A 13780-nucleotide genomic window follows, 5' to 3' on the forward strand; every position below is an offset into this window, starting at 1 on the left:
CAGGAGCCCACAGCCCCACGCAAACATAGCCTACAGCAGAGCAGCAAGCGCAGTAACTCAGCAGCAAGGTCACAGTTCCCACATTCCAGGCGAAATCCTGGCCCAAAGGAAGCTGCGAAAACTGTAGGATTTCTGCCAAGGTGACGCCTGGGCCCAGGCAAGGTCCAGACAGCGGGAGACAGGGGAGGGAGACTATTCCCAGCAGATCCCAAGAGTGCAAATAAAACATCATCATCATGATCCTGCAGGTTTTTCTCAGACACGGCGCCCATGGATACTCCCTGGTCTCCAAGGAAAAATCACCGAGACGGTTAACAAGGTCAGCCTGACTGCAGCATCCTTCCCACATCACAAATGCTCAGCACGCGGCACTGGCCGGGACGGAAGAAGAAAAAGTAACGTGCTTTAAGGTACACGTGGGAGTTACGTAGTTCAAATAAAGTCCGGGAGTGTGTTCCTGTGAAGTCTACTGAAGAGAATTAATCCCTTTGGGGCAAACACCAGGATTATTACTCTGAATTCTGCATTCTTATCTGTTGTGGATAAACACTAAATAAAAAAAAATAAATGCAATAATTAGAAATAGTCCATTTCAGGTTTGTACAGCAACTACTTTATTATTTTCAAATGCAAATGTTTGCATTGTTTGCTATTTTACAATTTTACAAACTAGGTATAAAAGACCATAAATAAATGACATAAGTTATGTGTACCTAAAATTCATGGAGGGGGAAAAAAATTACAAATTAAAACAAAATAGAAAAATCTCTATATCTAACCCAGAGATCGTTCAAATGCACGAACCAAGAAATGCTGTTAGATTTTTTAAAGTATGAACTAAATTATAATATGCCTCATACATTCTAATTTTAACCACAGTCCTTGCATATTCCAACATACTTGCAGTGATACAAAAAAATAAATGCACTCTCTTTTTATTTGTCTGATTAGTATTTCAGATTTTTTTTTTTCTGGTTATGAAAATGTCACATAAAAGAAAAATACTGCTTTTTAAGTCCTGTTGACTGGTTACTTACCAGCCTTTTGTATTTTATACATATATATTTTTAATACATAAGATCCATCACAAAATTAGTACAGCAAGAAACCCAGACAAACATCAACCAGTGGTGTGTGAGCAGGACAATTTCTTAACAAACAGAGGCTCTACCATGCGAGACGGCCCTGGTGATGACCTCTTCAGTGCCCTGGCACTCGCCTTCCTTTCGCACCCAGCTCCGTCCGGAGCAGCCGCCGCAGGTGGCCTGTGCTGGGTGACACAGTTGGCACCTCCCAGCGCCATGACCGTGCCCGGCCTCCACCGACAGCGCATCCGCCCTCGCTCCCCTTCCACGGACCTGCGGCTGCTCCTCCACCAGAGCAGGCAGAAATACGGGATGAGATCAGAGGGTCAGCGAGGAGGGAAAAGAGGAGGAAGCGGGAGCAACTTTGGGACACCACTTTGCAGCTCCGCTCTCCTTTAAGGCAGCGCATCCAGCATCCCCACGTCTGCTGGAGCGAGCGCCTGTCCCGTGGCAGTTTGCTGGGCTGCATGGGCTGCCACGGCAGACGCCAGCCCCCCATGGCCAGGAGGCGAGCGGGGAGCATCTCCTGCCCTTCTCCAAACACCCAGCGGCCCTACGCTCCCTGGGCTCCAGCCCACGGCTCCACTCAAAACTAGCTTACACTACGTTAGCGGTGAATTTTCCGAAGACAGAAAGCTTTTCTAGGTAGTACCAGTAAGTCACAGCACTGTTCCTCGGGCCACGGAAGGAAGAGTGCCTTCTACTGCACTTCACCAGCTCTTCATCGCCCGCACGAGGAACAGGACACATCTCACAACTCTTGCTACCTACTGTAACCTCACAGGTCTTGCAATTTTGTTCCTTAACTGTGCTGGGAGCAATTGAAGTGTTTTGATTATTACGTTACAAGTTTCACAGCTTGCACACAGAGCAAGGTGCTTCTGTGAATGGAAGAATTGCATATACTTGTTCGCATTCGACAAGTCTTTAAAATCCTATTTTTGCAGATAAAAAAGGCTACTTAAGAATTCAGTTCAGGGTTACCAGTGGATGGATACGCAGGTGTTGCCTCCATCACCAGCGCCACTGAGAAACTGGTCGGTCTTGATCATGGACAGGGCATCAGTATGAATAAATGACACTTCGGAAAATCTTTAGCACCCTTATGGATCCCGCAATCCACGACTCCAAAACTAACTTGAAATTGCCCGTTTCAGGCTGCAGAACTACTCATTAAGGTTAGTGTGGCAGCTAAAAAATACACTTATAGATACAGAAATTTAAACATTTTTTAATGTGTGTGTTCTTGCTACCATTGCAGACACGAGCTATTGGCCTGCTCTCATATGACAGGAGACTCCTGCGCTTCCAGAGACGTTTTCGGCACATTCACAGGCAGTTTTACACACAAGGTGACTCGCACGCAAACACACGCACACAAGCACACATACGCACCTTTCAGAGGAGATAATAATCCATTATCCATTCAAGGGAAAAAAAAAAATATACTTATATCACTGCAATGGCACGTTTTGTGTAAAATGTCACTTCAGCAATGTATATAGGCAGCTCACAGGAACTGGGTTCTTTGCTGCGGCACCTGGCCCGGTGTCCATGGTAAGATGTGTAGCGCTGCGTCACCTGCATTCATCTGAGATGCAGCAGTGACAGCCAGGGGGATGAGGAGAGAAAATGCCAAAATATATAAATAAAACCAAAGGTAGGAAGAGAAAGCAGAAGGGGAGGAAAAAAAAAATCCAGAAGTCTGCAGAGCTTTGACACAGTACATTCCTCAAGTGACAACCGGGTGCTGAGTCTTATCAAGTTAGTTATCTCTCAATGAAGAAAAAAACCAGGGTGGGCGGCAAGGAAAAAAAAAAGAGAAAGTAAAAGTCATGCTCTCTTCAGGGACCGATGACTGTTCAGTGTGTGTTTTCCAGAATCAGTGCTAGGGAAGACACAACTGTGGATGCAGAAGGCTTCATGTCTAGTCTATGTTCCTCCATGGTCAATATGATCAATAGGACGGGCTATGAGTCCGTGAATGCAAAATCTAATTTCCCTGCACAAAAAGAAAACACAAATAGAAAACACAAATATATTAAACAACGTGCAACATGACAGAAACATGTACAATTGCCCGAATGCCTCCTGCTAGATTTCCCAGCAGCAGCAGTGCCCTAGGCAGCCAGCCCCTCCTTGGCTGGTGCCGTTGCCCATTCCCATCACGGGAAAAGACCCAAATTCCGCTCTGCCCCAGTGAAGAGGTGACGCGGCAGCAGGTTCATGGAATTAAACCTCTCCCTGGAGAGGGGAGAAGGATTCCCTGAAGGACGGAAGAGAAAGCAGGAAGCGATGCAAGCCTCACTCAGAAGGGTGGCTGACGGGCAGATGCCGGGGCTGCCGCGTCACCACGCGCTCGCTGGCTGCTTCAGCCGCCTGGGGCCAGAGAGACAAATACAACCAGCAGTTCTCAAAGGCTGAGGCCCCTTTGCCTTCCTTGGCCCTTTTCTTTCCCTCACACTATTTCAAAGTCTTTCTTCCACAACATACCTTATAAACAGATATGTAATCTACATATATATTTATTTTTTTATATACGTGCCACCTGTTTTTTTTTTCATCTGTCCTCCTCTAGCTAAACCACAGTCAAGTGGATGCCCCCCCACTGGCCATATTTTATCACAAGGAACACAACCATCAATGGCAGTTCCAAAAACCCGGCATCTTTGCAGTTTTCACTCTATAGGGCACAGTTTTTCATTTTGTGTGGAAAATATTGGAGTGTTTTGAATTACCGCAACTAGACTCCAAGAAAGCAATTTTACAAACTGGCCAGAAAATTGGGTGTATTTTGTTTTTACGTAAAAAGGTAATCTCAACAGAACGCAACAGATTTACAGCAAGAGGAAACTTAAAGTATCTCTGCACTTAAGAAGCAAAAGACTTTTTGCTGATGAAAGTACAAGTGTCAGGTCTTTAAAATGAGTAACCACTTCTTAGGTTGCCTCACAAAATGATATTAAAATGTGCTGATTTAAGTAGTTTTTTAAAAGAAATCTTAAATCTCTTGAAATGGAGAAGCTTTTATAAGTAATACTGCAGAACAGAGTTTACTAAGCTGTCATGACTTGACAGGATCCGAATTTAGCATCTCATATTCTGAACAAGCTGTTTTCTGAGAAAGTTGGGGGTGAGGGAGTTAGTGGTTAAAATCAGCGAGTTATTGTTAAAAGTGACAAAAAGTGATGCGAGTGACAATACAGTAAGTGTGACTTGTCCAACTGAGTGAGCTGTTTTGGATTTAGAATAAATGCAATTATTAAAAAAATCTGACATATAAAGCCACCAAATAATTTCTGAATTTGCTTTCAGGTGTGGAGCGGGACCAAAATATTACAGACCAAAGAACCAGTCTTAGCACCATCAAAATATAAATCTCACCTTTCTGACATTGTGCCTGGCAAACCTGAAACACAATGTCTATTATAGAGGATGTCGTGAAAATCCTCCTCCTACCCACCATAGCATAAGTGGGCCTGATGCTGTCTCTTTTTCTAAGGTCATCTCATCACTTTGGTGCTCCAAAGGACTTTAAAAGGAATCTAATTTATACACTCTGTTCAAAAGGAGGAATATAAGCTTTAATATAAATATAAATAAATAAAATTCCAGCCTAAATGTGTTCAGAGCTTTACCAGATAAAGCTTTATCCTTATGTGACCTAATGAGGACAACCACATTCCTATAGCAGCCACCTCCAGCAAGCGACCCAGGGGATGCTTTCACCCACTCAACTTTCCATCTCTTTCTTAGAGGAGTTGGAGGGCAGCTTTTCAAGCAGGTCACGCCCCAGCTTGTTTGCCCTACTTGCAGAGGGGCGCCTGAACCCCAGCCATGCAGCCTACACCTGGCCCTCACACCCACAGTTGCCTTGATAACCCAGTCCATGGGGCTGGTTTCCAAATTGAAGCCGGTTGCCGCAGCTGACGAGGCCGGATCACCACGTCTGAAGGGTAACACAGAGCTATCCCCATGCCCAGCACCCAAACGCTGAAAAACCAGAAAGGCTGCGCACACAACCCCATTTCCTTCTGCTCCCCCTCCCATAAAACCACTGACACAGCTACTGAGACTGATCTTTCTAAAACACAAATATTTCATGAAAGGACAGGAAAAGTCCTTGGTTCTTCTTTGTGCATGAGTATCGTAAATGAGTACTTTACAAGGTTACTCTTTCTATGGGATCCATATCTGTGGGGTTTTCCACCCCAAGAATTAGGGTATCCCTACTGCTTTTACTGCAATGTGGGGTGTCAAGCTCTTAGCACCAAACTGAGTGAGCCCCAAGACGTGCTCCAACACCTTGTCTGCACATCCTAACACACAACGGTTTGAGAGCAAGACCAGGTTTTGAAACAACGCAATTTTCACTGTCATGAAATAGAACGAACAATGGGAAACACTAAGCAATTAGGCTGGGAAACGAGCACAAGTTCATACAAACCGGCTGGGAACCCCAAATAATACATACCACAGCACTTTTTTTTTTCCCCCCCCCAACGGTGATGAAATCCTAGCACAGTTTAAGAAGCAAAGCACCATGAACATGTTGGACACTGTACTTCCACTGACCTCCGTGTGGCAAAGGGAATCGCTTCTTCAAAGAGAAAAGAAGTCTGAACGCTCCACAGCCACGATTGTCACAGCTGACTACTGGCAAGATGTTCACAAAACGTCTTTAAGTGGTAGGCTTCAGCACAGCACAACAACAGCCAATCATCTCCCCAGAAGTCCAGTTTTGCCCAGTAATCCACGAGGTGGGTCATTTCATGTCTCAAGCCCGTAAACGGGTAGATCACTAATCGGCAGGCACTGATTAGCCAAATGATATTCTCACTGAGGTTTCTGCAAGGTATTAGTGATGCATCAAGTCTGCAAAAAATATCCCAGGGCAGATTCTTCATTCCAGTGAAAGATGCACAACGGTGGTTTCACCCACAAATAAAACACTATGGTTGTAATCCTACGGGTCATGGGGAGAAGGAAAGTAATTTTGTTTTTGTTTTTTTTAAGCACAGTATCTGGCAGCAAACATAGCATCAAAACTTGAATGTGACTTTATATTTATATAGTTACATGTATTTTACATATCGTTGATCAACAGAGAAGTATGTTCCAAGAAACAATTTGTTCCAGGTCTGGTTTAAAATGACGGCTTGTCATTTCTGGAGGCCCCCCTCCCAACACACACGCTCGGTTTCCGCAATCTGTACATCAAGCAATGCTGCAGATCTTTATTTCGACGGGCGAGGAGACGAAGTAAAAAAAGTGCAGTTCTTCAATTAAAGTGCATGGATGAGGTAAACTAATTTCAAGAGTTTTGAGTTTATTCAGTACTGGCTCAGACGGGAACCATCCTGCCGTGCATCTGTTGCATTTGGGTGCGCATTGCTTGAACGCTGCTCAAGATCTTGTTCTGGTGGGCGATGGCAGTGATCCCAATCCTTGCCAGGTCACTGTGGAAAGCAAGAGAAGAAGCAGGGGGCTGAGAACCGTGGATCAGATGCTGGTGCAGAGAAAAATACTAAGAGTCAACCACAAGCAGCATCGCAAAAGCAAGGCAGATGTACAGAAATGTTTAATTAAATAAGTGAAGGCATTGTGGAAGCATTTTAAAGTTATCCTCCATCCAAATGAAAGGCATTCCATTCCTTTAATGAGTGTAATGATATGCAGCACAAAGCAAAAGAGGCCGATTAAATCCAGATTTACCAGTTTTTTTGTTATATCGCTGAGTACTTACTCCTGGTTCATATGCACCACAGCCTCTAGGGTGGTATAGCCAGCAGCTGTGAAGTTATCCTTGTATCGCTCCATTTTAATGGCTTGGAGCCAGTCACTGACAGAAACAACCGCCGAGAACTCAGGGGAGCTGGGATCCAGCAGGGCTGTGCTAGGTCTGGATGCCAAACAGTGAAAGGACAGAGAAACGGTGTCAGCTGGATCATGAATCGCAAACCAAAGTTTGGTCTGTGCTACAATTATCTTCAATGATCAGGTAAAAGTAAGGGCAAGACGTCGTGCCCAGCTAAACCGGTGGCTCTCTGCACAGCAACGTAGATCAATGCAAGAAACTTAACAAAATGCAAAGAAATAGGCCAATTTTTGCTTAGGATGAATTTGACCTTAGGTTTCTATTTTTGCTTTCAGGTCTAATTTGAACCACAACGCCACTTACAGTTTTCACCTCAGATGCAACCAAGTTCACAGAAAACGCTTTTACTTCAAAAAACAAAGAAGACGGTGATGCTGGAAGGCGCTCAGCCTGGTGGGTCTGTATCTCACAGGCAGCAATGCCAGACCTTGCCAATCCTGCGTGTGTCAGACCTCAGCGCTGCAACTATAGAAACACTACTGAAGTACGCAACCTGCCAGACTGGTTTGGAGGGCAAAACTCAGGGCGGGTTCAGATAAATCCTGTTTCCAGCCAGGTTCGCAGGCGAGCTCAGCGCATTCAATCAAACTCAGGACAGCAGGGAGTTAATCCCCTCTTTAATCAATCCATTCCTGACCTGCGCGTGTGCCAGGAGTGGCGGGAATCCTGCAAGCTTTGATCTGTGTTTGCACTGAGGAATGCGCTTCTCATTTTCCCTTCCACAGATTTGCAAATAATTATTTTTACAAAATTTGCTTCTCTTATTACTATCTCATTTATTATTTCATGTATGTTGTAAATCACAGTTTCATTAAACCATTATAAATTACTATTATCTATCTAACCAAAACAATTATCATTTAGCAATTTATTTGAAAATGCACATCATCAAAGATTAGGTGTGCAATAGCGTAGTTATGTCTTGCCTAAGGCACCGAGTACACCCTGGTAATACTTGGTACAACTCTTTTACTGTACTATCTAACACAAGACCAATGGTGGCAACCTAATTATATACAATTACGCCTCACGTTTAAAGTCATATAATATATTAATAATGTTATGTGCATATTTGAAATACACGTTCCAAAGAGAAGAAAAATAAAGATCTATAAATAGCCGTGAACATGAAATGTCCTTGAACAGGCTATTAGCTTACATACACACGCACACCCCAAATGACCTTGAAGAGGCTATTAACTTTTGTAAAATCTATATATTTTCAAAGAGTACCTGTAAATTGGAAAGGAAGCAAAATGGAAGAGTTCATACTGTGATTCTCAAACCAAATTATCACAGCAGATCATATTGTGATTCTCACCATGTAAATTATTTAAGCCTCAAGGGCGGATACATTTTTGCCAGGCTACCAACGCAATTAGGGCAATCTGGAAGATACGCGGTGATAGTGGCCTCACAGGGTTAATAATCTCTCTTCTGATAATGTACATTATAACCAAGACTTGCAAAGGGACCTACAAGTTTAACCAGGAAAATAGCTTTTTCTAGGTGTTGCTCTGTTGGAGGCTGAATCAGAATCTCTGTTACTGCTTCACTGATTCAAGAAACTTAATTTTGTACTGCCCAGTGGATATTTCTGTACCTTCCCTTATATTGAAAAATATTTTCCCATTATCTTCCTCTTGTTTCTTTTCTTTTAAGCTTTTTTCCGTATTTGCTGTAAACAAATTTACCTGACAAAGCAAATACGTTTGAAAAAAACTGAAGAAACCTGGTGTAAATTAGTAAAGCTCCTATTACTTCAGCAGTGTTTCACCAGTTTAAACAAACTGCTGATCTGTCCCAACAAAGATATTTTGGTTTCACCTTACAACTTTGGGAGTTTCCTTCCTACTGCGCTTCTTTTGCACACACCATGCTTAGCAAAGAAAACAAAACATAAATGTAATGCGGGATCGGTGGAGACATGAAACTGGCTTTCCACAAAATTAAATTCAAATTCACATAAAAATTAATCCACACCTTCCCAATGCCCGCAAGGCGTTGGCTGTAATGCCTTAACACTCATTTGCAAATCCTACACAAATCTAGGGTTTATAAAACTTGATGATGTACTTTTCCTGCAGAAAACCACATCACTGCTGTTAGCTGCACTGCATTAAGGCTACCTGTTCCGGCCCTTTCACTAGGGGGGAGCGGGAAAAGACACGGCAAACTTTGTATTCAATCAGAGCTTGCCTGCATCAGAGCTTTGTCAGACTGTGCTATAAAACTGGTCAGCACTGGTGCGATACAGCAACAGCTCTGCTCGTTCCATTTTCCTTCTGCCAGAGCGAGGAGAGTCTGGGGTGCCCAGTAGGGTTCAGCAGCGTGACCCCTCTGCTGCCTCGCACGGCACAGTGCCTGCTGTGCAGTCTGGCTCTGCAGAGCTACAGAGCACGCTTTAATCCCGGCGCAGAGGTTTAGGGGACTTGCAGCTCTGCCTGTCATCTCCACTCTGCTCCCTCGTACATCACCATTACAAAAACGCAGCTGACCTGGAGCTCTCGCTCCCCGTCCTCTTCAGGCTGTTGGGGTTGCGGATGAGTTTGTCCAGCATGTTGACAATCTGTCCAAATTTAGGCCTGTCACTGCGTTCCTTCTGCCAGCAGTCTAACATCAGCTGATGGAGAGCAATGGGGCAGTCCATCGGGGGTGGCAGCCGATACCCTTCTTCAATGGCTTTAATAACCTATAAATGGCACAATTAGGAAGGCATTAGAGAACATCAGACACTACTCACATCTACCAGATGAGTATCATTTGTCCTAGGGCGATCCAAAGTCTGGAAACAAATCCACAATTAAGTGAAACAACATGGAAAATTGCACTCAGACTCAGGCAGTTGGTGGTCTCAGAACTGTCATTTCTCTTCAGCAATTCAAAACTAAAAGGGTACAGCATCCAAAGGAGACATCAGATACAGCAGGGCAACGTATCACAAAAGAGCACACGGGATACAGGGATGACAAAAGAGCCCAGGTTAGAATTAAGCAACTATCCTTCTTGGACAGACAGCTGGAGAAGCAACAGCTCTACAGCAAATCTTTAATATCTGTCAGTTTTGGGTGTGATATGTTGAAGATGAAACTTTCCCCATCGTTTTTAAGATACATCAGATCACCCCCTTCTCCTGGGCTAGCTCATCTCTCTCAGTAATACAGGCCTTGTAGAGAACCTGTTCTTTCACCACCGTACGCTCTGAACCAAGAAATGCAGAGATCGGAAACCTTTTGTGCAGCTTTATCAAGAAAGTTACTGAAGTCCAACACAGCAGCTTAAGTATGCATTTCATAGTTAATAGAAAGCAGAAAAATTCACAAGCTGAAGTCATTTCAAACCCTCCAGAAAGGGCTCCAGAGCTCAGTGCTCTGCTGGCTTCTTAGCTCTCTCAGGAGCACAGGACGTGACCAGGACTCAATTCTGATATGCCAGGGACATGACCCAGAAGCCTTCAGATCTTAATTAATCAATGTGACTTTGCTGGCAGGATTCACCATGAGACTAGAGACCAGGAGTGCACAGAAACCGAATTGCACTAAATTCACTCGTTTTGGTCTTGTCCAATTAGTGGCTAAAATCCACCGGGAGGACAGGCCGAGGGATATGCTTGCACTATCAGCAGCTTTCCAGTGACCACAAACTAAGTGTCTCTCACTACTCCAGAAAGCATGAAGACCCTTTAGATTTCTCCTGATTCAAGAGATGGAGAAGAATTGGAAATCCACTTCTGCTTTGTTGTGAAAAGCCCTGCTCTCACCATCGTTAAGGAGGGAAAAAAATGGCTCATCTACGCTATGTATTAAAAGAGGATGCAAAGACAGTAATAGTGGCTTTCACTGTCTTGGTTCAAGGCAGCTTTTCGACATGGCCTAGCACCGCACATTAGCAGCGTATACAGCCTAATGTGTTAGCTCTGCTTTTGTGGCGTTGAGCTCCGCTGTGCTGTGTAGACATGCCTGATATAACTGAGACACATCTGGTGTTTTATTTTCTTGCTAAGTCTTGATGACTTCCTGTTAGCAAAGGAAGGCAAGACTGGGTGCCAGAAGAGACATTTCACATCAGAAGGAAATTAAAATTATATCCCCCGTTTAGATTAAATGCCATCCGCATCTAGACACTCTTTGAAAATGTTCAGCTCTACATAAGAAAGCAGATGACTTTTAAAATGACTTAACCACTCCCATGACCATGTATTCAGATTAACATTTTCTTCCTCCTTTATATGTTTGTAAATCCCCTGGGAAAAGAATTATGGATAATCTATGCCTCATTTTCACTGGGAATTTTTTTTTTTTTCATTTAATAAAAATTCTATTAGCAAAAGCTCTTATTAGCATTATTATTAAATACTCTTCTGGAATAGCAGCCATTGTGCATGCTCCCTCTTGGAATACACTGAAGTAGTCCAGATGGTACGGTTAAACAGGACATGCATAATTTAAGAATGGTCATTTAGGAAAGCTGCTTTTTAATGTCCTCAGGGGGCAGCTATGCAATTGTCACAAGGATGCTCTGACTGATAATCAGAATTGGATTTCATGTGTTGTTTTAGCTATCCTACAAGAAATAAAATCATCTGGAAGAATTATAAGCATACTGGGGCTTGAAGAATTAACTACTAATAGGAAGCTCCATTAAATTCAAGTGTCTTTTCTTAAAGACTTCCAATAAAGTTGAGGTTTAATATCAACATTCAAATCTTCCCTCTCTTGACAGTATTACAATCTGACAGTTTAAATATACTCGTTCCCCTTTCCTCCATTCTTCTTTCTTACTTTAATTGCTTATAATATTTTTCCTTAAAAAAAAGGAAAAAAATACATGCACATGTTATAGACCCTAAAAGAGAATCCCTGACCATAAGACCAGGCTTGAAGTATTCAAGCAAGTCTTAGTTCCAGAGAGGTTCCCTGAGAAAACAGGAATCTACCACCCATGAGATCCTTTTAAAAACTTCCTGGAGTAAATGCCTTATAAACATATAGCAATTGACACAGAAACACATCATCAGACATCTAAGGACAAAGATAAAGGCGCAGGGGGAAAGGCAGAGAAAACGAAAAGGAAGCTCAGAAGGAGACTCACGTCTTGATTGGACATATCCCAGTAAGGTCTTTCTCCGTAGGACATCACTTCCCACATGACGATGCCATAGCTCCACACATCACTCGCTGATGTAAACTTACGGTAGGCAATTGCCTCTGGCGCAGTCCACCTGATGGGGATCTTGCCACCCTGTCACAAATAAAAGAAACCACTGGCTAGTGTGTCACTGACCCGGTAATGTGCGTGCCTGACACTGTTCTACACTGACATTAAAAATACATAATGGTTTTCTGTACGCAATTCCAGAATCCTTCTTAAAAAGGCATCCACTTTCTCTTTTCCCTGCCATAAAACTGTCAGATCCAACCAGGAGGCAATGCTGCCCATCTGTTTTCTTTAGTCACAAGGAGGCGAACCAGTAAATTGTTAAATGTATTTTTATCAGCCCTCTACGAGATCTCTGCTTAGGGCTATGCTGAAGCCTGAGAACAAGCCAGGGGTTTTACAAAGTATATATTTGAGATTTAGTTGACAAAACAAATAAGTACATGCTGTTAATTACTATTTTCTTGCTTGCCTGTCTGACCTGTTTGGCCTGTTTCAGAAAAATGGGATTATAAACGTTTTGCTTTTCAAAAAGGTAAAATAAAGAGAGGATAAACTGGGAAGATTTATGAATACCGTGGTGTTTCCCATGGGCAATATCCCAACTTCTACCAGAGATGTGAGACAGCAAGCAAGCCTCTGGGCTCTCCCAGTCCCTGTGGGAGGACTTCAGCACCAGACCACGGTACAAGGCTGCTTCTGATACCTGTTGGAGAGGGCTGCCTCTTGGTACGATACTTCTTTTTAAACAGATAAAAGCACTTGGGCAACTGATTTGGGCCACTGAGGTCCTGCACTATTTTAAAAGGAACTCACTCCATCCTGTTTATCTGATTTTGCCCTGGCTGAGTGATCCCAGGCCAGAGATTTCTCCTTTTGTTTATGCTAATATGCAAGGTGTTTTTAATTGAGCTTTTGGTTTCCTGCAGTTGAATCTGGGAAATGACTTAAGCTGAACAAAGGTTTTAGGGTTGGTTTTTTTTTCATTTGCTTTTATGATTTTTTGATTAAGTTTATTTTGGTAGGTTCCTTCTCAGCAATCTTCTAGATAGTTTTTATCCGTAACCGAGTGCAGCATGTGCATAGTTAATAGTTTATTGTTCCAGTATCTCTCCCAAGTGTTTAATATGGACTTGTTCCAAAGCCAAGTGAAATCAAAAGGGGTCCTTCTCCTGGCTTCTTTGGCCTTGGCATCAGGCCCTTTGTGAATCAGGTTGTAGCAGTATGTGCCTTGTGTGGCTACAGGATACTCTCACTTTAATGAGTTACACTACTAACGGAGAGCAGAACACACCCATCTCTTAAGAAAAGGATGGTTTAAAACTTGCATTTTATTGCATCTTCCCTTGTTACGAAAAAGCTCTATTCCTCCTTTCAGACACAGATGCATGGGCATTGTTTATACATGGTTGCCATTCTAAAAATTGTCAATAAGCTCTTTTTATTTAGATGCTTGAGTACAGTGGAGTTCATCCAAATTTTCCTGATCCTTCATTACAGATACCAATGAAGACAATGCACTGTAAAGCAAATGTCATTGATTCCCTGTAGTTTACTCTTGAGAGCAAACATAATACTATATCTCCACTCACTAAATGCAAAGGGAAGCTTTTTAATCATTTCTCTCTTGCCCTTGTGTATTTGTCTAAACTTTGATTTC

At 42.9% G+C, this 13780-nt stretch overlaps 1 protein-coding gene across 3 annotated transcripts in view; it reads right to left on the reverse strand.

Annotated features, from left to right (window-relative positions):
- Window positions 1–413: 413 nt before the first annotated feature.
- EPHA4 (EPH receptor A4) overlaps window positions 414–13780 on the reverse strand; it is a 107382-nt gene continuing 94015 nt past the window's right edge. The window contains exons 14-19 of one of the 3 annotated variants that reach the window (XM_054206524.1): window positions 12055–12204; window positions 9462–9655; window positions 6832–6987; window positions 5661–6544; window positions 2481–3087; window positions 414–549 (exon numbers count right to left, since the gene is read on the reverse strand). In XM_054206524.1, coding sequence (XP_054062499.1) covers window positions 6430–6544; window positions 6832–6987; window positions 9462–9655; window positions 12055–12204 — 615 coding nt within the window. In that variant the 3' untranslated portion in view covers window positions 414–549; window positions 2481–3087; window positions 5661–6429. Of the gene's footprint in view, window positions 550–615; window positions 3088–5562; window positions 6545–6831; window positions 6988–9461; window positions 9656–12054; window positions 12205–13780 lie in introns of those variants that run through there. The other 2 variants (XM_054206523.1, XM_054206525.1) reach the window with 2 other exon arrangements.

This window comes from Rissa tridactyla, chromosome 6, assembly GCF_028500815.1.
Source record: "Rissa tridactyla isolate bRisTri1 chromosome 6, bRisTri1.patW.cur.20221130, whole genome shotgun sequence".
NCBI classification, from domain to species: domain Eukaryota; kingdom Metazoa; phylum Chordata; class Aves; order Charadriiformes; family Laridae; genus Rissa; species Rissa tridactyla.